The 24946-nt window shown below is 39.3% G+C and overlaps 4 protein-coding genes and 2 long non-coding RNA genes across 6 annotated transcripts in view; 4 read left to right on the plus strand and 2 right to left on the minus strand.

Annotated features, from left to right (window-relative positions):
- Positions 1–24946, minus strand: part of LOC108012551 (heterogeneous nuclear ribonucleoprotein A1) — a 128138-nt gene that overhangs the window by 3701 nt on the left and 99491 nt on the right. The window lies entirely within an intron of this gene.
- Positions 99–1072, plus strand: LOC118879753 (uncharacterized). Its single transcript, XM_036822687.3, has 2 exons — positions 99–228; positions 312–1072. Exons 1-2 carry the CDS (start codon positions 217–219, stop codon positions 846–848), a joined length of 549 nt encoding a protein of 182 aa, XP_036678582.2. The 5' UTR covers positions 99–216; the 3' UTR covers positions 849–1072.
- Positions 2563–4266, plus strand: LOC139352866 (uncharacterized). Its single transcript, XR_011603937.1, has 2 exons — positions 2563–3593; positions 3665–4266. It is a non-coding gene; the product is annotated as an uncharacterized lncRNA (long non-coding RNA).
- Positions 4719–5212, plus strand: LOC118876819 (uncharacterized). The gene is made up of 2 exons (XM_070996192.1): positions 4719–4730; positions 4792–5212. The coding sequence occupies exons 1-2, from the start codon at positions 4719–4721 to the stop codon at positions 5173–5175; spliced, it is 396 nt and encodes a 131-aa protein (XP_070852293.1). The 3' UTR covers positions 5176–5212.
- LOC139352592 (uncharacterized) lies at positions 5557–5812 on the minus strand. The gene is made up of 2 exons (XR_011603816.1): positions 5763–5812; positions 5557–5675 (listed from the first exon to the last, which is right to left on the minus strand). It is a non-coding gene; the product is annotated as an uncharacterized lncRNA (long non-coding RNA).
- Positions 15425–20729, plus strand: LOC139353053 (uncharacterized). Its single transcript, XM_070996214.1, has 3 exons — positions 15425–19936; positions 19998–20177; positions 20262–20729. Exons 1-3 carry the CDS (start codon positions 15425–15427, stop codon positions 20727–20729), a joined length of 5160 nt encoding a protein of 1719 aa, XP_070852315.1.

A 24946-nucleotide genomic window follows, 5' to 3' on the forward strand; every position in this document is an offset into this window, starting at 1 on the left:
TATATAAATATATAAGACCGACTTATTCTACTCGTCCTCTTTGTACAAAAACGAAATAATGTACTACTGTATTTTATTTTGAACATTTTTTGTTTCCAGTATCTGTAAACTAATGGGTGCGATTGCTGTTTTTCAGACTCTTTTTCGATTATAGAACTGCCCTATCAATATTCTTCGTAAGACCGCTTTGTTCCAAGAGTCAAAGCATCACTCAAAATGAGATTACTGGTGAGTTGGGAGCAATACTCTGCGATTGCAGAGCCAGAATTTTTCACAAGCAAAATGTAAAGGCATTGAATTTAAAATTTCAGGTAATCATAGCTTATGTTTTGGCAGACTCTTCTTGGATCAAGGGCCAATGGATTGGTCACAGAGGACAGAGAGCATTAAGGAGCGGGACTTATTCCCTAACGCCTTCCATTCCCATGAGAGGTCATCCGCTCACTGTCACCCCAACAGGAAAAGCTCTACCCATTGCCTATGTCGGAAAGGGATTACCAACTCCCATACCTATTCCCAGCTACTCCGAAAATGTCCCAACCATTACTGGCTCCCAAAATTTTTTACCAAATTCCGCTCCCAACAGTGAATGCTCTACACTGGTTTCAGTAAGGGGAGGTACCATATTGATTCCCGGCGCTGGAGGTGTCCTACCAGTTCCAGGAAGTAAAGGCGCCTTGATGATTCCCGGCTGCATAAGTATAGCTAACTTTCAGAACCGGGACGGAGTCATCGACTCATCTGCAGACGTTTCCATCGATGGGAGCAGCAAACTTGGTGTGAGAGACCCTGGTGACCAAAAACCCGGCAAAAGTAAATACGAAATCATAGATTTGAGGAATTCCTGAAAGATATACTATTTTGGTTATGTATTAAAAAAACTCAATGGTATCCTATAATGTGAACTTCTGTATTTCGATGAGAAGAATTGTTAGTTTTTTTGCGTTTATTCTTCACTGAGATGAAAGAAAAAAATATATTTTTGGGCTGCCATTGTTATTTACAAGTAAATAAGTGTTCTCTAAAAGATTTGTATTGTATGAATTATTAGTGAAGCGTTCTGTGTGCCTGAAAACTAATTCAGCCCAAAAGAATACTGTAAAATCAGCAAAGCTGACACTAAGAAAAATTCTGTGCATTTATTAAACTATAGCAAGTAAAAATCACAAACCTTTTAATCGGGAGTTACCTAATCAGCTCCGAATTAAGTGGAAGATCACGCTCAAGGTATCTTTCTTTATGGCACAAGGCTAAGTCAGTGTTTGGTCAAATTATGTCGTCTCATTGCATGCGAGTAAACATCAAAACAAAAATTAAAATATTTTGTTTTGGTGGCGGAAGCTGCAAAGAATCGTCATATACGACCAGCAGATCGACGTTGAATTGGTTATAACACTTTAAACCGTGAACAGAATGAATCTACCAAAATGAAATTCTTCGTAAGTTCTTTAAGGTCCTTAAGAATATTATTGGGGCCAAGAAGTAACATTTCTTCATTTCTGCTTTTGTTATAGATTGTCCTTTTCTTCGCCCTGATCGCTGTGGCTCTTGCAGCAGGACGTGGTCAGCACGGAGGACAGGGTCAGCAAGGATTCGGTCAGGGAGGACGTGGACAACAAGGAGGACAGGGCCAGCAAGGATTCGGTCAAGGAGGATAGGGCCAGCAAGCATTCGGTCAAGGAGGACAGGGTCAAGGATTCGGTCAAGGCGGACGTGGACAACAAGGAGGTCGAGGTGGTCATGGACGTTCCTGAACAGATAGACTTAAAAAAAGGCATCGAAAATTAAAATTTTAAAAGACATTCTAACCTTAATCTTTGCAATATAATTTATTTGCTATTGTCTTTTTCAAAAAGAACAACCGCGATTATATTTAACTTTTAAAGTTTTACATTGGGACTCTTAAAAATTAAGCTGAACGGCAGCTCTGAGTAATTGGTATTTGGACATAATTTAACTTTAAATACAATACTACAAAAATTATTTGAAAGCTGATGTTAGAAAAAAGAACAGTCTTTATTTATTATGTTCGCAAATGTTTTCCTATTCGGCAACATATTTCACAATTTAAAAGCTTGAGACAACGCTGTACTTAAATTTTATAACAATCAAGTAAACGATTTCCAAGAAAAGTACAAGATAAGATTGTTTACTCTTCTTTTATTCGAGCATAATAATTTTTAAAGATTGCGAAGACTTATTTAATACATGTGGTTATAAAGTTAGTTTTGTTTAGAATTGGATCGCGAAAAAATGTAAGCACTTATCATCTTTCGTTTTTATCGGTTTATTCACGCGAGTTAAAATAAAAATCGTCACCTTTTCTTTCTGAAGTATATGTTTCATTGTATTTCTCCCATTTGAATTATTATTGACAAAATTATGATTATCATTTTAAAAAAGAAGAGTATTTAAAAATTGTCAGAGCATACTCATTAAAATGCCTTATAAGACAAGTGTGAAGAAGATAGCTCTCATTATTAACAAAATGAAATTATTGGTGAGCAGTCAAAAGGAGAAAAAACAAAAAATAAATCTTTAATAAATGGGTATTCCAAATTTTTTTTACAGGGTCGGGTTTTAGTAGCTCTGTTGGCATTTTGTTTGTCAACGGCCCAAAAATCCGAGAGCTATGAGTTCACTTCTCGGTTGTTCTGTTCAAACATAGATGGAAAGAGACATTGTGTTCCTTGCTCGGCTTCCAATGGAGTAATAACTTGCGTACCAAGTGCCATTAGTGCTTCGATTCAAAGTTATGGATTACCAAGAAATGGAATTAATGGTATTGAAGTAGGAACAACGACAGGCAGTGCTATAAATAATATGGATGCGCCTGGAAACAGATATTATACGGGTGCTTCTGCTCAAAGCAATGGAATCCAAGGTTCTGGAAGCATCAGACCCAACTACGGTAGTAATATGCTCGTAGGTTACTCACCCATTTACGACCATAGCACAAATAGTGGTGGAAGAATACTGTCGTCAACTATAAATCCGATCCAGCCTGTTAGAAACAATTACTACTGGAATTCCGCCCAAAGTCAGGGACTTCAAGGTAATGCTAGTGGCGTTTATGATAACGGAGGAAACATAGAGAACGGCGGATAAGCATCTTCATATGGCAGTTATATTGACGGCCCTGACAACATTCCCAGTTTTGATTAAAGCCAAAACAATAAAATGTAATCAAAGCTAATCGGCAGATCGAAAGTTAATTTTGTCTTTACATTTGGACTTCTTTGCTAGTTAAATGCATATTTCGATAAGAATCGAGCTTGGTTTGAGTTTTTATTTAAAGTTCCCAGAAGCATACTTATTATAAAGTTATTTTCAACACATTTGAGTTATAAGAATATTAACATACCTGCCCTTAAAAATAAAATGTACACAAAATAAAAACAATAGGCTTAAACTTTGGTTATACAAATTGTTCTTTAAATTAATAATTACTATTTCACAATTTTCTTCGTTCCTGCTCGAATAATAATACATTGTAAGGGTATTTAAAAGAAGCAGCACACTTGCACCATTGCATTCTATATAAAGCCAATGTGCAGATGACATTTTATATTCATAACAAAATGAACTCACTGGTGGGTAGTACACCAAAGCTATATAAAATAATGAAAATAATTATTAAATATGTTTTCTTTTCTTTTTAAAGTTTTTGTTAACAACATTGGTGTTCGTTTACCTTGGTGAGGCTCATGGGCAATATCAATGGAAATGGGCCATGGCCAACTCATACCGTACTTCTTGTGATTGGAAAGCGGGAAAATTTAAATGCACCAAGGAAAGTTGCAAACATTCTTTTGATGGCCGAAAAGAGTGCACCATAAGCGAAGTTCCGACATCTGGCGGATCGATTGGAAATGTTGGATATATGCCGAGCCCAGGGATCGGCGGACCCAGTTCTGAAAACCACGGCTCAGCCAGCTGGGGAAGTAGTTCCAACTACAGAGTGGACAGGCCAGGAATCCGTGGTCATTTATATAAGACCCTATGTAGAACTCACAACGGAATTAAAACTTGCACTTATCTACGTTGCACTTCGTTCAACGGTAGGCAAGAATGTTCCTCAAGCGATGGCTCAACAAATACCGATCAATTGCACATGGAAAATAATGCACTAAGCCCAAACTTAGGAAATGGTAATACAACTGGCAGACCAACCGAAAAAAGCGAAATTTCTCATTATGATTTCCCTGGAAGATTTAACTAATTATTATTATGATTGGCTTACATTAGTAATTATTATACTAAAAACCTGTCACATTTTTTCTTCTGTTTATAAACTAAAAGACATATCAATGAATTATTATTTCACTTCTAAAGAAGCTACTGCTATCATGGTTGGCAAGGTTAACAAAAAAAAATCTCTTATCAGCAAATTCTTATTAAAAACATTTACTAGAAAAAGTATGTAACATTTCTAAAGAAAACTGACAACAGGAAATATAAAAAGATGAGTACTGTTCTTTTTACATTCCACTCGTAAATGTGTGTAAAAATAATACAAGTACGAAAACTATCACTTCGACTATCGAGTTTTAATTATCCGCATATCTTTATTTAAAAAATAAATATTGAAAAAAATATGGTCGTTTATAAAAACTACAACACTATTGTGTAAGGGTATTTAATGTTGCATGCCAGCCCTATACCATTAACTCTATATAAGGCAAAGTTCGGAACAAAGATCTCATTTCATTGGCATAATGCAGTTTACGGTGAGAGGACTTAAAAGTCAAATATAAATAATTTACATTTTTGACCTTCTACTAACTCCAGCTTGTTCTAGTCATCTTTATGGCATGGGTTTTTGCTGAGGCCAACCCTGGATCCGCTTGGCGATATTTCTGTAATTGGAATACAGGACAACATAGATGCACTTATCTGCTTTGCACACATTCACTTGAAGGAAAACACAACTGCACAACGAGTGTTACAACTCCAAAAGGAGCAGGAGTCATGGGAAGTGCAACCTCTTACAGATATTCTTGTGTTTGGAATACAGGGAAATATAAGTGCACTCACATACGTTGCACACATTTCTTCGATGGTAACAAAAATTGCACAACTAGTGTTACTACTCCAAACGGTGGAGGAGTATCTAGAAGTATGAACAATTTTAAATTACCTGGGGAATTTCCAAACGAAACAAAAAAAAAATAATCGTAGGATCATAACAAACGCTCATCCAATGAGCAATTATTTAGCATTCAATCTAAAAACTATATAAATTATAATAATAGCATGTATTTATGAAATAAATAAAGAAATTTTATCACTGATATGATCGGAAAATTAGTATAAACAATGTATGTTGCTATGTATAAAGTGTGCATTTAAATCAATCTTGTTTTTTTTGGGTTGAAGATGTCCCTGATACGATTGCTTAAAACAGTATTTATTAATCCAAAAAAAGTAAATGCCATATTGGACATTTGAACATAATATAATCATTCAGCTTAAGAATTTTAGGCATTGTATATTGTGATCTTTCAAATGTTTATATTATTATGATGACAGAATGGGATTGGCCAGACGAATTAGTTTACTGCTCCGGGGGGCGGTGGGGGCTGTCCGGCGCACCAGGGCGTGCAGGGCGGCGGCGAAGGGGGCGTGGTTGCACGCGCCGCAACACCGGCAAACAATAGCGATAGGAAAATCAGCTGCAAAGAAGTATTATTAATCAGAATCGGGGTCTGGCTCGGGTCGCGATTATCAGCTCAGCTGAATGTATTCCTGAGCGAACTTACGCAGCTCTTGAAGTCCATTGTAGACAAGTAAAATGTTGCTTGGAATCTGCTTGCTTATATACCAATTCGTCGGGTAACCAATAGATTGGGATCCTATTGTGCAACATGAAATTAAATCCAGCTCACTGCTGATTAATGTATTTGCACTGATTTATATTCGAAATATTTGTAATGTTTACTAATTAAAAATCTGTTTACAATATAATTTATTTGTGGGCTTGTAATAACTTGAATTTCATATTTCATATTTAAAGTAAATAGGTTTGCGTTCCAAAAAGTGTAACTGATTTTAATATTAATTTTTTGTGTGCTATTGGTTTTTTCTTGCCCAATGTTTTTATTGCCACCTTCAATTGCAGATATTGCCTATGGGCCAAGTTCCCTTTTGAATTTACGTACTTCTTTACTCACTCACTTATGTAATTTGATTTTTATTTTATATGGCAAACATTTAATACAAAATAACAAATGTGTTTGATGAATTTATTACACTTTTTATAGAACTACATGTTTCTAAGTTTAAATGTTTTAAAATAATGTTTGAGAATCCTTCTTTATTAGTAACCATACAAAAAAGGCTTTGTTTTTATTTCGTAAGAATGCATTTCCCCAAAATACTCCACACTGCACACTGGGCCAGCCGATCCGATTTTTGGCCAAAAATACGTTTTTTTTTTTTAAGAAAATGACAAGACCGAGTACGGAGTCCTTTTTATTATACATTAAACTAATTTATGCCAAAGTTTCAAAGAATTCGGGCAAGTAGTTTTTTTTTACCGTGTTTTTAAAGTTAAAAATTCATCAAATATTGATGGAAATGAAAAAAAATCTAGAAGTCAAAGATGCTGATGTAGCTGTTCGACTTCTTCACAGAACTTTTAGAAGTCATTATTTTCAACAAGTAAAAAATTATAAATAGCTCTTCTGACTTACTTGTTTCCTAAAAGAAACTTTTTCGTTGATTTTTACTGCTTTTTTTAGCAAATGAGTACTTTGCTTTTCGAGTGCTTTTGAGTGCCATCCCCGAATGAAGTCATTACATCAAAAATAAATTCTTTAATTAATTTACTAAAATCGCTCATCGCCGACTCGATGCGGTTTTGCCTTAGTTTTCAGTAATTTTAGTTTTAGTTGATGGCTTAATTTGAAGTCGAACCATTTTGATGAGCTTTACTAAGAATGCCTAAAAGTATGCCGTATTTTTTTCCGTCAGGTTTTAATGTACGTTTTGCGCGCCAAAATTTGATTTTAGTCTGCCTAACCTCTAAAATCTAAAAATTATTTTAATAGTTATTAACTCAAAACATGACATAAATGATCAAAAATTTTAAAAATATGCTTTACAAACTGCTCTTCTGTATATAGATGCATATCCGTGGTACCCAATGACCGCTACTTTACATAAAATATTGGTTCATGGAGCAGATATAATTCGAACGAGTATTTTACCGGTAGGTATGTTGGGCGAAGAAGCCTCTGAGGCTAAAAACAAATTTTACAAAAATGATCGGATAAACCATACGAGAAAGTGTGATCGCATATCAACGATGTCAGACCTTTTTTATAGATCAATGGACTGTTCCGACCCTGTTATTTCTTCATTACGTTTAAAAAATTGCAAGGAACGAGAACAGCACTTTCCAAAAGAAGCATTGTGTATGTTAAACCCAAATGAAGATTTATACATAAGCGACTCAGACTTTTCCGATTCAGACTCAGAGGACCAAAACTCCCTAGAATTGTCAGAAGAAGAATATTAAAGGCTTACAATCTCTAAAATCCATCTATTCGTCCGTTCAACTCTCGGTTTCTTTACCAATCACTTGAAATGCCACATAAACGGTCAACGTGGCGCCCACAACATTTGACAGAAGGATCATGATCACTAGAATTGGCAGACTGTCAGTTTCTATTTCAATACCGCTTGCGAGCTGAGCCTAAAGGCAAGCGAATCTAATCCGTTTCGTTTTCTTTGTTGACAAATGTTGTGAGCGCCACGTTGATCATTTATGTGGAATTTCATGTGATTGGTACAGAAAGTTACGCTAACCGTTCATGTCACTTTCGAAATCTGTATAGTTTCCATGCGGAAACTATTAAACAGGAAATTACAGCTCAGAGATGAAATGCCTGGCACAGCGCTTAAGGGAGGACTTATGTATGCCCAAAGGTATGCTGCATTTCTTGTACTTTCTTCGGAGAAGAACTAAAATATATTATAAAAATATAAATGTAGCTTACATAAATACGTAGTCGAAGGCCCCGTAGCTAGCACTACCCCCTATGTTAGTATTAGTTTTTTAAACTTTACTATGATCTCAAATTAATAAATAAATAAATAAATAGCATACTTTTGTGATGACTTCAGAAAATGTCAAATTAACATTAAACGAATTAAAAAACAATATTTTTCAAACAATTTTTTTCTAATAATTTGATTATAAGAATCTAAACAGATAGCAAGAAGAAAAAAATAGAAAATTTTGTTAGGTCGATTATTAAAGAAACGTTCATTGGGAGCCTCCGAAAGTAGCAATTTTTAACGGTTCATAAATCTCAAACGACATCATATTTTATAGTGGTGTTAATTTTTTTTAATTTGTTTTCTCTCATACTTAATCGTGTATGAAAATGGATTGAGTGCGTCTTCTAGTTATTTTTTTAAAAATAAAAAACCGAAAAGTATGTAAAATTTTCCGATTTTGGTTTGGATTATCTATACCATATAAAATTCCAATAAATTTTACTTTTAGTTCGTTGAAAAGTTCAATCTTTTAAGAGATAAATGCAAAAAACTGCATCCTTCTAACTATCCCAGGAAAGAAATTACAGATTTTTGGCCAAAAAATGAACTTTCTGGCCCACAGTGCACTGTGTAAATCAAAAATGTGGTAAAACAACCGGAAATTTATTTGAGTGGGTGTTGGGTGGAGTGCCCAAGTGGAGGGTAAATAAAGGAACTGGAAATGCGTAAGTGGCATTTTCAGGTGTCTTCGAATTTCACTTCTGCAGGAGGTTAAAGATGCAGTCAAGTGCAAAAGACCAACCGTCCAGGACTATTTTTGCCAGCCAGCCCCCAGCCCCATTGGGTCAGCAGTTGTTGTATCTGGAAACTTCCGGTTCGTCACTCCTATTTAACACTGTGGCCGGGGACTACGAGTGGAGGGCTGCGATGTAGAAACAATGTGCAGTCATTGAGCGCAAATGTGCCAAATAATGACTTGCAGGCGAGCGAGTGCAATTTATATGATAAGCAACAAAAATAAATTGCAAGCAATTCATTTTACTTAAATGCAATGCAGGGCAACAACAACTGCCGAGTTGGCAGCTTTATTTTACCCCTTTTTCAGGTGAGCAGTTGCGTGTGTGGAAGAAAAATACTTGGTTCGGTTCGGATGTGCGCACATAGTATATATCATTTTAATTTTTCAGCTATTCTGCTACGACTGCAAACCTACTTGATTTACTTGGGGGCTGCCTAATGAAGCCACCGCAAGAAATTGAAAATGGAAATCAGCAGCAGAAACATCGACTGTTTAGGTTTAGATATTCCTAAAAACATTGCATACTTTCAGAGAATTAATTAAAGTGAGTCTTGTCTCTGTACTTTTTAGTAAAATATATACAAATTTTTAGATTTCTGATAAAAAAGTTACCTATAATATGAATTTTTTTGTGTTAATTAATCTTTAGAATCGCTCCATTTTTATTACTATTCAGTACATTGATTTCATCATCAAAAAGGCAGTCACGTGGAAAACAAAAACCTTTGTTCCTTCCATTTCCAGTTTTTGGATTTTTGGGATTCATGTTCAACAGCTGCCAAATTTCAGGAAGTCCCCCGTTTTCCATCTCGTGTTGCTAATGAGGCGACTGCGGCAGCTAATTGGCCCAGGCTAAGGCTTCAAACGAAATCGATGGGAAATTCGAGCTCTGCCCCCAAATGCCACAATTTCAACAGCTTAAAGTGCTTGTAACGCCAGGATGGGTACGTGTGATGGGTTTAGATACATTTTTTTTTAATTTATTGCCTGCAATAAACATGAAGCGAGTGCGAGGAAAAGTAACTTCAGAATGGCAATGCTGGGAAAAGTAGCAGCAGCAGCGGCAATGCGCAATTCTGACAACAAGGACACATCCAGTGGTCCATGGTGATCGTATTCATATGCAAAATTAATACTGGTTGGGGACTCCAGATGGGGACTTTGGGTATGGAAAGTTCAAGCCCCGACCAGGCCAGGTGCGATGTCATTCAGCGGACACACAAAGGACACCAAGAATTGCAGGATGTTGGTCCAAGGACACACAGTTCTTGCACAATCGAAATACCCTCACCCGGGGATTTATAATTTTAAGCATTAACAACGTTGTTTAAATATGTTAAATTAAAAATAAATATATAAAAAAAAGTTAATAAAAAAACTATCAAATGTATTAAATCGTATTAAGCTGTTTAAGAGGCTATACATTAAGTTAAAAATGAAAGGATATGATATCTTTGATCAGCTCACCTAAACACAGGAATTAAAATTTGAAGGAATGGATTACTTAAGAATGCTGTTTTGCTTTTTATGTTATCTATTAAGTATCTCAATGTATCATTACAAAAGTCAAAAAAGAAAACAATTTTTTATTAGAATAATAATTTGTTAAACCTTATTTACCTAGAGCATTTACTAGTAAATTTCTAAAATAATAACATTTCGATAAGGCCCAATGACTCTTGCTTGGTTTTTGATTAACTGATTGTATATTATTTTAAAGTCAAGGTTCATAACAAGTTTTAAAGCTCTAGAGCAAGCTTTTCTTTAGGTTGCCACGAATTGATAAACTAAATCTAGTCAGTTAGTGAGAAATCCAGATAGTGTCATAATAGACTAGCTTCCGGCCTTAAATACTATGCTCTAAATTAAGAAATTAATCCTTAATCTCATGGAACAGCCGATGTACCCCATCTGGTAACACATCTCGGCCTGCAACAGCGAAGTGCAGCACATCCGTTGACCCGACAGCTATAGCCGAGGCAACCTGTCCCGTCATCACTCTTCGCCTCCGCATGGCCACTGCCCCATCTTTCACCTTTTCGCCCCCCGTTTTCGCTCGGTGTATGTGCTGCGTCCTTCATTGTTGAAAGCTGAACCTTGGGAGCAATCAGTGGATTATACGCTGCTTTACAAAAGCGGGCGTCGCGTCGCCATTCCAGTAACCAGTTCCCAGTCCCAGTCCCAGGAAGACCTATGACCCGAGCCGCCCCCTGGATGCCCCCTGATGCATTCAACACTTTTTTCAGCCCCGCTCATTGTTCGTTAAGAGTTGGCCCTGTATGTGGGTGGGATGCAACATAAATTTAACTGCGAGCTCATGGAGCCGTGTGACAAGGCCGCAGGAATTCAAAACAAAAGTTGCAACAAATACCGAACACGCCATAAAGACAACAACAGCAAACACATAGACATAAATTGCAGGCTTGGCCACTCCACTCCACCCGGTTATAGCCCGTTCCCACTACCCACTAGTACTGTGGGCCGGTCCTTTCTGTCTCTGGCAAGCAGAAAGCAAAAAGAATGACAGGAAACCGGATGTGAGTGCATGCCTTTTGTGCATGCAACGAATTATTCAGTTGACACACAGGATGTGTGCTTTGCTGTTCATGTTGTTGCCACTGCCACACTGCTGGTTGCAGTTGCTGGTGGCTGGCTGCTGGGTACTGGATACGGCTTTCCTCGGAGGATCTGCGCCCGGATCCTAGCCCAGTTCCCTCTGCATTTTTGGTTAATTTCGTAACCATGACAATTGGTGAAAAATTAACACACCCCCACACCCAGCAGTTGTTAAAGTAAAAAGCAGGGATTGCGCAAAAGGAGCTTAGCCGGGTAAACCAGTGGAAAATGTTATAAAAGTGTAGTTATTTTTATAAAATCTAGGTTTGACCAATTATACCGAAAAAGGTCATGTCTGTTAAATTCTATTCGCTCTACCTCCAAGATCTTCTAAAACGAAATTTGTAATGAGATTGTATTAAGTAGATATGCCCTCATGTTCTAGGAAAAACTTAAATTGAAGTCAACACATTGCCTACAGTCGATTTTTAGTCATTTGTATCCTAAAATATTCCTATTCCTTTTTTTCAGTGTAAGATTTAATTTTTAAGGCATATATTAAAGTCTCTGGACGTCTATATGGTACTTTATCATATTCAAAAAAGGATGTGTAAATTAAAATACCTTTTACCATCCCAAATGCATGTACTCGTACTCATGTAGGAATTATTTTTGTAAAGTACCTGACCCCCTACTTAAACACCGTAAATGCGGAAGCATTTCATTTTACCACACCCATACAATTTTTAAAGAAATGGTTCCATTTTATGTGGACAAAACTCATAAATTATAAAGGGAACCCAAAGCAGAGTGGAAGGTCGATGCCAAAAAAGGAAGAGGGCGATGAAAAAGAAGAGTAATCAAAAAGTGCGTGCTAACTAAATTGTTATTGCTTTCAAATGTCACGTATCATTATCATAATTTTTTCGCTTGACATTTTTAAGTAGCTGCCATAAATGTTTATAACTTCAGCGCACCGAAAGTGTTTCTATTAACTTGGCCCGGGGTTCCGCCCCCTGAGGGCCGGGGCCGGGGCCCTCTTAACATTATTGGACCCGAGGGACGAGAGGCCCGAAAAGAACGGAACTGAACGGAAAGGGCGAAGTCCTCGGGCCACACACGTACGAAGCCACCTTGACATTCATAATTCATAATTTATGACTGCATCTGAACGTCTCCTTATAGTATATATATTATAATTCAACTGCTGAAAGGTGGCAGATGGAAGGCACACGATTTTCGTGTTCTGGAGTCGCATGATTAAAAATATTTCAATTACAGCCAAAAAATTTGATAAAATCCAGATTTTGTTTTTAAAGTTATGGTAATGCATTTATTATATTTAAACATATTGCTAACATTTTATATTTTTTTGGGTTGATGTTGTTTTTAATTTTATAAAAGTCTTAATATTTAATAAACTATTTTTCATGACAAAATAATAAAATTATGTAGAAATTTAAATCCTTCGGCATGACGTATTTTTATATTGAATTATCGTTCTTTGTATTTGAATAATAGGTACACAGTTCAAAAGCTGCACAATAATTTTAGGAAGTATTTTAAAACGCCAACCATTTGCATAATTTTATTCATACAATTTTAAATGGGAAGCCAACAATGTGTCTAGACAAATGAAATTGCTATTTTATGCAATATGCTTGTGATTAGTGCGTTTATGGCTGGATGGGCGGCACATGCCCATATAGATAGGTGCAGATACATAAAGTACCAGCCGCAAATCGAATCAACTTTATAGAAATTACGAAAAATACAAAAAGAGATGATGATGGAAAACTTGCCCTACAAACATTAAAAACTAATCAAACTTTTAAATACACTTCAACCGCAGTAGACTTAAGATTGAGATATTGCAGCAGGGATGAAAGTGGGCGGTGGTGGCCGAGGGGCGTGACGTCCAGAACAATTCGACAGGCGTCTTAAGAGCCATCGGCATCGGCATCGGCATCGACTTTGATTTGTTGCCTCTTCGGTCGCGTCTCATCTCATCTGCCCCTCCGCCCCGGACCCACTCTTTTTGGCCTTAACTTTAGCCGGACTTTTGCCTTGTTGTCAACGTCAACAGAAATTGATTGCTCACCAAGAACAGCAGCACCAGCAGCAGCAGTCCCCCGCTTTTTATACCCTATTGGACTGCCTCTGTGGCATTTTCATTTCATTCAGAGTTGAGTTTACTTTGCGCTAAAACTTTTACCCAGAGAGCTTCCGAGTCGCCCTCGTCCCCCGGTCCTCCAGTCCTCCAGTGAATTATCCTGAGCCAGCGGACCAGGGAAGCCTACTCCCCGGCCAAAACTTTGACACAGTTTAGGAGCCAAAAGTTTAATGGAATTTGTCTATGGCATCGTCTTGCCCCCAGGCCTTCCGCCCAGCCCATCGCCTTTCGCTCCGCCAAAATAAATAAAACAGCATTCAACTTGTTTTTAAAGCAATTAAAAATTCTTTAAGACTGCGGAACACTTTTACCACGTCGTCCTGAGCCACTACAAGAACCACGCTTCCTGCCGCGGAAGGCCAAGAAATTCGCGATTGCGCTTCGGGTTAAAAGGGCGCCGCGGAAAGTGCTGGAAAATGTAAACAAATGCGGAATTAACTCAAGTTTTTAATTTTAAATGATTTATATATTTTTGATTTATTTCGAGGTCTGAGTTCCAGCTTTTTGGAATGGAATTAAAACGATGCTGTAAGTAAAGGATAAATGAGATATTGCCAAGTGTTGACTTACATACTTCCCACTTAAGATACATTTTACAAAAATGATCAGATTTTTAACAAACCCTTAAAAAGAAGCGCCTTAATACAATTAAGTATATCAAATAAAAACCATAATGATTTTGTATTTCTTAAAAATCACTTTAAATTATTTAGTCACATGTTTGCAAATCTAATTTAATTACCCAGAGTTCTCTTTGTTGGTCCTCCATTTTTTTACTGCAATGCTCCACGTGGCGTATGAACAATGCGGCTGGTTTATTGCTTACGCTCCCACAGAGAAAGCATAAAACACACACACAAACACCCGGCATCATTATCAACACTAGTGCACAGCCACACACACATAGAGAATCGTATGCGGAGAAAGTAGGTCCGGAGAAAACTGGTCTTAACTACTTTCTGCACGTCTGCAGATAAAATCGATAAATTCCTTTTCGTAAAACGAATTAGGAAACTAATTGACTTGGATTTCGCTTAAAGAATCTCACATAAATCGTTAGCTTAAGCGTGATTCTGGCAGTTGCCTGGTTGGGGTTTCGGTCTTTCAGTGCCGCGTTGCTTTAACTTTCCCAGTAGTCCAATGCCAAGCTGAAATTGGAACGGAAATTGCTCTCATTTTATTTTATTTGATTTTTTCATGAAGAGTTTTTATCTCCATAATAACACTACTTTACAAAACAAAATTAAGACATTATTGTGATTTTAGTAGTGCAGTATGGCAAATATTTAAGTTAAATATGTGTTTATAGCTTGATATTATTATTAAATATGTCTTTATAGCTGTAGTTCTGGTTAACCATATCGCTTAAACATTCCTATTTATTCTTAAATTAGGGTCTGCGCATTGGCTTCAAGGATAATCATTCATACGTTGACTTTGATTAAAAACTTATTTCCACATAGGTGTCACAGATATCAACCATTTGCTTGTTTTTTAAAAAATAATCTTAAATTGGGCATACGATTTTACTGTAAGAAATTATAACTGTCATATGTGTCGTATGAGTAATTTTTAACAATTAACTTCATTGTTTAGTTTTCTAATACATTGTGTTGATGAACGCATTGCAGCCGTTATTTAATTTTGAATCTTATTCTCTTTGGTATATGAAATACTAACTTTTGCCTTTTTTATGTATTTTGGTGCTGCGTTACACTTTAGAGATTTTTTAGGACTTAGTGTTAAGACTACAACGGAAAGCACCGGACATAAAAAAAATGTGACAAATTTAATCATTGAAATACAGTCCACTCAAAACCGGGAAATAAAACGTTTTTATTCTTCACCATATCTTTGGTCCTTCTAGCCAAATTTAGTTACTGATTAACATGGATCAGTTTAAACTTTTGAAGGCAGCTAGAAGCCGTGCGAAGGCAAGCATTACGCGTTTGCTAACGGCGTCTCAAGATCCACGTGCGGGATCAAAATGGGAGCTTGATGAAATACAAGTTTCATTGGAAAGGCTCAACATCGTCTGGAAAGAATTCGAGTCCATCAGCGACCAACTGGTCCTTTTTGACGAAGAGGAAGGGTACGTCGATCCAGCCATCGACAACGAAAGGTACGAGGACAAGTACTTACAGGCAAGCACATTATTTCGCAACCTCATACGCACCTGTGAAGAATCTCAAGAGAATGAAAGAGAAGGCAATAACTTCAGACAATCTGGCAACCCTGATGAGGCCGCATCAATGGCATCAGGAGTGGGAAACGAAAACCTAGTTCGTTTTTTGGAACAACAACAACAGCTCAACGAGCGTTTGGCTGAGCAACAAGCAACGCTTTTAAGGGCAAACTCGGCAGCAAATGTAATGCATAATGAACTGCCAAAAATTCACATCAAGCTGTTCACTGGCGACTACAAGGAGTGGCCAGCCTTTAAAAACATCTTCGAGAGTACGATCCATAGCAAGCAGCATTTGACAGCAATACAAAAGTTGCACTACTTGAAAACGTACATCACTGGCGAAGCAGCTGACTTGATTCGACATATGCCAATAACGGATGCAGCTTACGAGGCTGCTTGGACTTGCCTAATTGATCGGTACAATAGACCGCGTCACATTGTTAACACTCTGCTGGAGACATTTGTTTCCTTACCTTCGACCGCCAGAGCAGATGTAACGGTTCTGCGCAAGGTGACGGACGGAGCCACCGAAATTGTACGCGGCCTGGATGCAGCAGGGCAAACTAATAGGGACTGCTGGATTATACATTTCATTCTAGCCAAGATCGATGCTGAAACCCGTCGCAAATGGATCGAAGGAAGCCGGGAACTGGAATCTCCGTCTGTGGATGATCTACTCAAGTTTTTAGACCGACGTTGCGAGGAATTTGAGCTCAGCAAAAGTGAGTCAGACATAGACTCCAAGGTTGGCCCACAACATGGCAAGGCAAAGCGATCGTCACACGCTTTAGTATCGATGGAAGCAAACACTTGTGGGAAGTGTAACTCCAAGGAGCACAAGATCTACGCCTGCTCAAAGTTTGGTGAATTGTCAATCGAGCAGAGACGCACATTTGTTAAGGCAAAATCACTGTGTTTTAACTGCCTTAAGCCTGGGCATGTGTCGCGAAAGTGTGAATCCAAATTCACATGCAAGTTTTGCCACAATCGTCACCACTCTCTGCTACATGCAGATATTCTTGGTTCGCAAGCCGCTGTCGCTGCGACACACTCACGAGATGATGAAAGACACATCCCAAGCGCTCCCGAAGATGCCACCGTCACCATCAGCCATATCGCACGGGCACAAGTGGCTCCCACAGCTGAATCCTTCTGCAACGGATCAACAACCGCAACACAGCCACAAGGGCTACGAAAAAGTGCATTGCCAACAGCTCTAGTGTTTGTAAGAAACGCAACAGGATCGCACACTACCTGTCGGGTTCTTTTGGACAGTGGCTCGGAACTGTCGTACATCTCCGAGCGGTGCGTACAGGCGCTCGGACTGGCACGCTCACCGTCACGAATCTTGGTGACCGGAATTTCGTCAATCAAGGCTGAGACAACTAGAGGTTGCAGCACACTGGACTTGCAGTCAAGGATCTCTGATCACACAATGAAGGTACGTGCTCACGTACTCAGCAAAATTACCTCCACGTTGGCAAGACACGATATCGCCGCCTCAGCACTCAAGGCATTCGCTGGCTTTGAGCTTGCGGATTCTGACTATCAATCGTTGGCGCCAGTTGATATACTCCTGGGCAGCGACTACGTTTGGACCGTATTCACCGGTCAAAAGATGTTCGACAACCAGGGCAACATCATCGCCATTTCGACCATATTTGGATGGGTCATCACATCTATCGTTACTACCGGATGTTCATTTACAACAACAATGCACACGGCTATTGACATTGACGAATCGCTAAGACGCTTTTGGGAGCTGGAGGATGTCAACCAGGAATTCCATGGGAAACCAGAGGACGATGAAGTTGAACAGCACTTTGTGAAGACGCACACTCGGGACTCTAAGGGGCGTTACATCGTCGAACTTCCGTTCAAAAACTCCAAGGAACAGTTTTCGGATACTTTACAGGGAGCGCTAACAAGATTTAGGGGTGTAGAGCGCCGCCTAAAGAAAGACCCCAATCTGCATTCACGGTACGTGCAATTTATGCGTGAGTATCTCCAGTTGGGCCACATGCGAGAACTATCGCCAAAAGACATTGACAAAAAGCCGAGCTTTTACTTGCCACATCATCCTGTAATTACTCAAAAACTACGCGTCGTATTTGACGGCTCGTTCAAGGACACGAATGGACGGTCCTTAAACGAAGCTCTGCACATTGGACCCAGCATTCTACGAAACCTTTTCTCGATTTGCATGCGTTTCAGAATGTTCAAGTTTGTCTTCTCAGCAGACATCGTCAAAATGTATAGACAAATCTGGGTGGCTGCCAACCATTGTGGCTTTCAGCGAATTGTTTGGAGAGAAGACGAAACGACTCCTATTAAACACTATGAACTGTCCACGGTAACATACGGCACATCCTGCGCACCATTTTTAGCAGTGAGGGTCCTGGATCAGTTAGCTCACGACCATCAACACGACTTTCCTGCAGCTGCAAGGATCTTGAAGGAGCAGTTTTATGTGGACGACGTACTGACCGGAGCACATACCGAGGAGGAGCTCATTCGCAATCAAAATGAGTTGATCCAGTTGATGAAATGTGCAGGCATGGAACTTGGTAAATGGGTTTCCAATTCATCACTTGTCGCTGACAGATCTCTAGCTACAACCGAAGTACAAGGCAAAGGATCCATTTCTACAGCAAAGGTTCTTGGCATTCATTGGGATCCAGAAGAGGATATGTTATCCTACAAAGTTTGCCTCACAACAAATCCGCACAACACCAAACGCCAAGTGCTGTCAGATGTGGCACGCATTTTTGACCCGCTGGGTATTCTGTCGCCAGTGGTAGTGCAGTTTAAAATTCTGTTCCAAGAATTGTGGCTGCTCGATCTCGGCTGGGACACGGAGCTTCCTCCAAAAATTGCGGACTGGTGGAATAAATGCCGTAACGACCTACACATCCTTCGCGACCTGCGCCTGCCACGGTTTGTTCAAAACAATGAAGATCACATCGAACTGCATGGATTTTCAGATGCATCCATCAAGGCATATTCCGCAGTCATCTATAGCAGAGTGGTGCGATCAGATGGCACCGTATCTGTTTCACTCATAGCAGGAAAAACCAGAGTTGCTCCGCTGAAGCAGCAGTCTCTACCGCGTCTTGAGCTGTGTGGCGCTTTGCTACTGAGTCGACTGTTCTTATCAGTCAAGGCTGCGCTACAACACAAGGACATTGAAGTGCATGCATGGTGCGACTCAACCATAGTCTTGGCCTGGCTTTCACATCCACCATCTAAGCTTAAAACATTTGTAGCCAATAGAACCTCAGAAATACTCGAAGCCTTACCGCGCAACGCATGGCATCATGTAAACACAAAGGAGAATCCGGCGGACTGCGCCACACGAGGAATGCTTGCTTCGGACCTGCTCCATTTCGACTTATGGTGGATGGGACCTTCATGGCTGCAAGATCCAGAAATGCTTGCGGTAAAGATGACCTCTAAAAAGTTCTGTTCTTCCCTTTTAGAAAACCATGGAAAAGAGGAAGTGAAGACCACCGCATTAACCGCACAGGAAACCTGCTCATTGTCACCAATCGAAGCTTTGACTCAACGCGTCTCGTCCTGGACAAAGCTGGTACGCGTTGTAGCTTACGCCTTGCGCTTCATCCAAAAGACCAAAAGACCAACGCTGGCAAATGGAAAGATGCTCACCTTTGAGGAGATTCAGGCTGCTCGCATTCTTTGCCTGCAAGAGGCTCAGAAATGTTTCATGGAAGACCGCAAACTACTGACGGAAAACAAGCCACTTCACTGCCGCTCCCAGTTGGTGAAACTCTCGCCGATTATCTGCAAGGATGGCCTTCTTCGAGTTGGTGGACGACTGGACAACTCACAATTACCAGCTGATGTAAAACACCCTATACTGCTTCCCAAGTCGAACCGCATCACAAGAATGATTTTGGAACACGAGCATACGACAAATCTTCATCCAGGAGTTTCTGCACTTTTTGTAATTGTTCGTCAAAAGTACTGGATCTTTGGTGCGCGCAACCTGATAAGAAATCTGGTTCACAACTGCATCAAATGCTTTCGCCAACGTAAACTCACGGAGCACCAATTCATGGCCGATCTACCAGGCATCCGTATAACAGAAGCTTTACCCTTCCAGCACTCAGGCTGTGATTACGCTGGACCATTTATTCTAAAGGAAAGGAGAGGGCGCAATCCCCGAAAAACTAAGGGCTACATATGCCTCTTTGTTTGCCACATTCCTGGCATGTCTTCGGCGATTCATGTCCCTTCGAGGAAAATGCTCACAGATCTTCAGCGACAACGGGACGAATTTTGTTGGTGCCAAACGGGCATTAGATGAGATGCAGCAACTTCTATCTTCGCAGGAGCATCAACGCAATCTAACACAATCGCTGGCCAATGATGGAATCAAATGGAGTTTTATACCTCCCCATTCGCCACATTGGGGAGGGAAGTGGGAGTCATCAGTACGTTCCGTCAAACTACATCTGCGTCGAGTTGTGGGAAAAACTGTTCTAACCTGTGAACAAATGCAAACTCTTATTGCTCAGATAAGTGCAGTGGTGAACTCGCGACCGCTATGCTACACACCTGACACCGACCTCACCTACTTGTCTCCGGCCCACTTTTTAATTGGGCGCCCATTCACAAATGTTCCAGAGGGAGATCTGACTCATTTGCCGATCAATCGTCTGGACTATTGGCAGCACTTGCAATCGATGTATCAAGGGTTTTGGAAACGCTGGCATCAAGAGTATTTGACATCCCTACAGCAACGTCAAAAGTGGAGCAGCAAGGAACGCAACATCGCAGTAGATAATGTAGTCCTCGTCAAGGACTCAAATCTCCCTCCAGCAGCTTGGATACTAGCCCGTGTAGTGGAAGCTCATCCTGGACCAGATGGACTTGTACGCGCTGTAAAACTTAAGACGTCTACTGGAGAGATGACCCGGCCCATCACCAAGTTAGCAGTACTGCCTAATTCTGAAACATTGTTTCAGGGCGGCCCGGGATGTTGATGAACGCATTGCAGCCGTTATTTAATTTTGAATCTTATTCTCTTTGGTATATGAAATACTAACTTTTGCCTTTTTTATGTATTTTGGTGCTGCGTCACACTTTAGAGATTTTTTAGGACTTAGTGTTAAGACTACAACGGAAAGCACCGGACATAAAAAAAATGTGACAAATTTAATCATTGAAGTACAGTCCACTCAAAACCGGGAAATAAAACGTTTTTATTCTTCACCACATTGAATTCTTTAAGATTGGAAAGATTAAACTTATTTCGGTTTAGTGGAACATTTAACCATTTTACTTTGTAACCTAGTGTAGTTTCGCATTTTAATTATGTGGCCGTCGTTGTCGGCCGTTAAATGTCATTAAATGTGAAACATTTTTCGCCCATCGCCCCACTCCGTTGGACTCCTTCGGCCAACCACTCCACGCCCTCCATATCCATGCCATCATCCCAGTCGTCATCATTCAGCTCCAGCGAAGCGTTGACAAACTAACAAGGCGAAAATGTTATGCTCACATTTCCTGGCTCCCTGCATTTGCCTTTCAATTTAATATAACCCAGGGACTCGAACACTTGCACCTGGGCTAACGTGGTTAACATGACTCCCATATCCCTTCCAGGATATCCTATCTGAGCAGGCATTTTATGCTCGGCTTATTTGTGCAGACGTCTATGCCACTTGAAGGTGCGCACAAAAATCCAAGGGGCAGGCATTTTGCATCTCTCACTTAACTCATTTGCATGGCGGAATTTTCGGGATCACTTCCTGGTAAACAAGCTAAAAGCTGATTTCCATTCACCAACTAGAAAGACATATTATTTACAGTTTTAGGGGCACTTATGTAATGAAATGGTAAGTCTAATTATATTATTATGTTAGGTTATATAAAAACCTACCTTATAAGTGAGCTTGATACCTTTTCATTAAAAAACTGTTAGTTGGCCAAACGGGCGAGTCAACAAAAACTTATTTCGAAGTTAACTGAAATGGCTTCTCATATTTATAAATTCATATGCAACTGCCATTTCTTTTGCCTTCGTGCCTCCGCTGAAAATTGCAACGAGCATGCAAATATATAATTTTAATAAAGTCCTAGAAAACAGGACTTTGCTAGACATACCGAGTGCCACAACCCAAGTAGAGCTCATCAAAAATACCATCTGGAAAAGGGGAACCTGCCGTGGCAAGTCATTTGACAAGGTAAAAGTTGCCGCTGCTTTTACTTTTATTCCCGTTCCGGTTCTGGTTGTTGATTTTGTTGTTCATTTGCTGACAGCCCCTTGATATGCTCCGCAGAGCAGGGGAAAATTGCAAGATTTGAAATTTATGTTCCCACGAAATATTTTTATGTAGATTCCCTATTTTTTGCTACATCGGTCCCCACCCGCAAATAAATGAGCGCAATTTATATGCAATTTGTTTGCGAAAAGCACAAGATTCAGCAAAGGAAACCCTATTTGACTAATTGTGTCAGCATTTCTGAAACTGAAAACATGCACTGAAAAGTAGTATTTGTGCCAGCGAAGAAAGGGTGAGCTAAGGGATATTAACTTTAAAATTTTATCTTTGCAAAATCATAGGTATATATTTCTTATTAACATTTCGGTGGGGTTATAGATCTGCAACTTGGTTTATAAGGTTTGAGTGGTCTCTAACTTGATTGCCCGTTTTCCAATTATAAACTTGGAGGAATTTTATTATTATTTCTACGTCTGAATAATTTGCGAAACTGCAAGCACAATACCTATTCTAAAAGTGCAAACTTTGTTCAACTCTTTTTACCCCTCATGCTGGAACACTTCTATTCATTTTATTGGTTTTATTGGGCTGGGGTCAAAGCTCTCGACTGGGTTAGACATATACCCTTCTCAAGTTCAAAAATTTATTGTTTCAATAGAGCCCAGCGACACATGCAGTTCGTTGGGAACAAAATAAAACAGAACCGAACCGATATAGGAGAAATTGAATTTCTATAAAAGTTTCGACAGCATGCAAAAGACAAACTTTGTCCACTGGCCGTGGGAAGTGTGGGTGAATTTGGGGCTGGGCGGCGGAAGTCGGATCACATACGGTGCTGCCACGCCCATCTGAGTCAGGAGTTGGCAAGGAGTTAAGTAGCCAATCACCATGTCCTCCTTTGTCCTTCAGCCGTGTCCTCCTCCATCCCTTCCTCCTTCCTGCAGATGCAGTTCCGTGTGCAGTTCCTTTTTGGCGGTCCGCAGGGAGCGCTGTCAACACTTGGACTTCCGGTGGCTGCTGCTGCTGTCAGCAAAATGTCACCAGCATGCACATGGAATCGCTTTTTCCACTCTCCTGTATTTGATTGGGTCTGGGCTGGCGATTGGCCTCCATCCATCCCGCCATCCAGCCATCCTGCCATCTGACATCCTTCGCCAACCCGGCTGACTCCGCCTGGCCAGGAGCATTATTTGCTTTTATTTCTGCAAGTCAATAGCTTGGCTTTTAAATTTATCGACTGACGTTTGATGCGCTTCATTTAACTTGGAAACATTTTTCAACTCAAATTCTTTTTTTAGTTTTTAGAAAATACGTCAGTGATGACATTTTGGGGGTGTTATGCTTTTTTATACAGATATTCTCATATTCATATAAGACATTTATTTTCCAATGACAGTTTTAATAAATTTAAGCGAAAATATATTTTTTTTTATTATAGGTATTAAGTATTATCTTGACTGATCCAGCTTGTAGAACATTTTATGAGTATTGCTTTATTTTTGAACTTCATTTTTTCTTTATATAAATGAGGTGCACATTTTGTTCTGTAGTTTCTTAAACGCAGCACTGACATGTACAAATGGAAAATGGTTCCAGTTTCTTACTGCATTAGTTTTGTTAACTGCATGGCAGATGTTAAGTGTCATTAAATCCGATTGCACAGTGGATGCAGCTGACAGAGTAAATGCAAGGTATAATTCATATCGTAGGATGTACTGGAACCAAATAATATATAAACTTGTATATAAATTTAATGGAAATAATAATGGAAATAATGGTTTTTAGCATTCTAAATCGAAATTTGTATATAAGACATGTCTTTTCCAAAAAACTTCTTATTACAAAATCATTTTTTGAAACCAAAGTGAAAAACTTTGAATATACATTTTAAAATCTCCTTGGTCTGGGTTTTATTTTTCCGCTCAACTATGGACTCTGTTTTACAGCTGATTAAGTATTAATGCAGACAGAGTAGGCAGGATCCGGAAACGGCTGATGCCCCTGTTCTAGCAATGTCCAGTTGGAGTGTCTAAGCTCTGGCGAAGGCAGCTCCTACATAAGTCTATTTTCACCGGAAACAAAACAATCTCATCTCCGAGATTCGACTAATACTGGAGTCTAGCCTGTCTTGGCCATAAAGCAGAAAACGTTCTCTAAAAAAATAAAACTAAATAGGAAATCGGTCGAGAGGAAAAGGGAGGTGGAGGTCTTAAGGAGATCAGGATACGAGCACTCCTAAATGGGTTCAGCTGCTGCCATCCCATCCATTTGGTTATCTGGCAGTGCACTTCACAAAAAATAGTGGGTTAAGCTTTCGGAGGGGCAGCCGTATCTGCTACAATAAGCAGAATGCAGTGAACTGCAAAACATACAACTTCATGGTTATTTTGCTCTTTAGTTAGCTGGCCATATTTTTCTATCCCCCATTTCCCCGCCCCTGTCCTATGCATTCCTTTGCAGGAATACTGGACGAGGGGCGGTTCCAACGCCCACTTAACAAATATCAACTAAAATAGCTTTATATATTGTTGAGATAATAAAAATCCAGCTAGGTTCGCTTCAAGGGCCCAGACAACAGCAATGTTGTACAGTTGGTGCAATCGTATGTGCTGTATCCTGAGGTCCTGCGGAAGTCATGGGATAAACGATATACACAAAAAGTAACATGAAGAACCCTCTAGCAGTTTCAGTTCATGGAACTCAAAAACTTTCGAAAACTAATCTTTAAAAGAGTCATAAGCCTATTTTATTTCAATACTTTTATTTTAATATACACATCTGTTTAATATAGAGGGAAAATGCAATGTTACGTTTCTAGTTTCTTGGAAAATTCCTAATTATTTAGTATCGAAATAAAAAATTTTTAAACGATTTTTTTATATTGATAAATTTATTAAAATTAAATAAAAAAGTAAATAAATTATGGTAATGGAAACATTAAATTTATTAAAGACCTGGCTCCACAATGACCATGC

Source organism: Drosophila suzukii, chromosome 2L, assembly GCF_043229965.1.
Source record: "Drosophila suzukii chromosome 2L, CBGP_Dsuzu_IsoJpt1.0, whole genome shotgun sequence".
Lineage (NCBI taxonomy): Eukaryota > Metazoa > Arthropoda > Insecta > Diptera > Drosophilidae > Drosophila > Drosophila suzukii.

Bases quoted from the DNA above. Each gene is read 5' to 3' on its own strand.
- LOC139353053 (XM_070996214.1), top strand. From the start codon at position 15,425: ATGGATCAGTTTAAACTTTTGAAGGCAGCTAGAAGCCGTGCGAAGGCA. The intron at 19,937-19,997 runs GTTTGCCACATT...AAATGCTCACAG, and splicing joins AGGGCTACATATGCCTCTTT to ATCTTCAGCGACAACGGGAC. The intron at 20,178-20,261 runs GTACGTTCCGTC...CTTATTGCTCAG, and splicing joins GAGGGAAGTGGGAGTCATCA to ATAAGTGCAGTGGTGAACTC.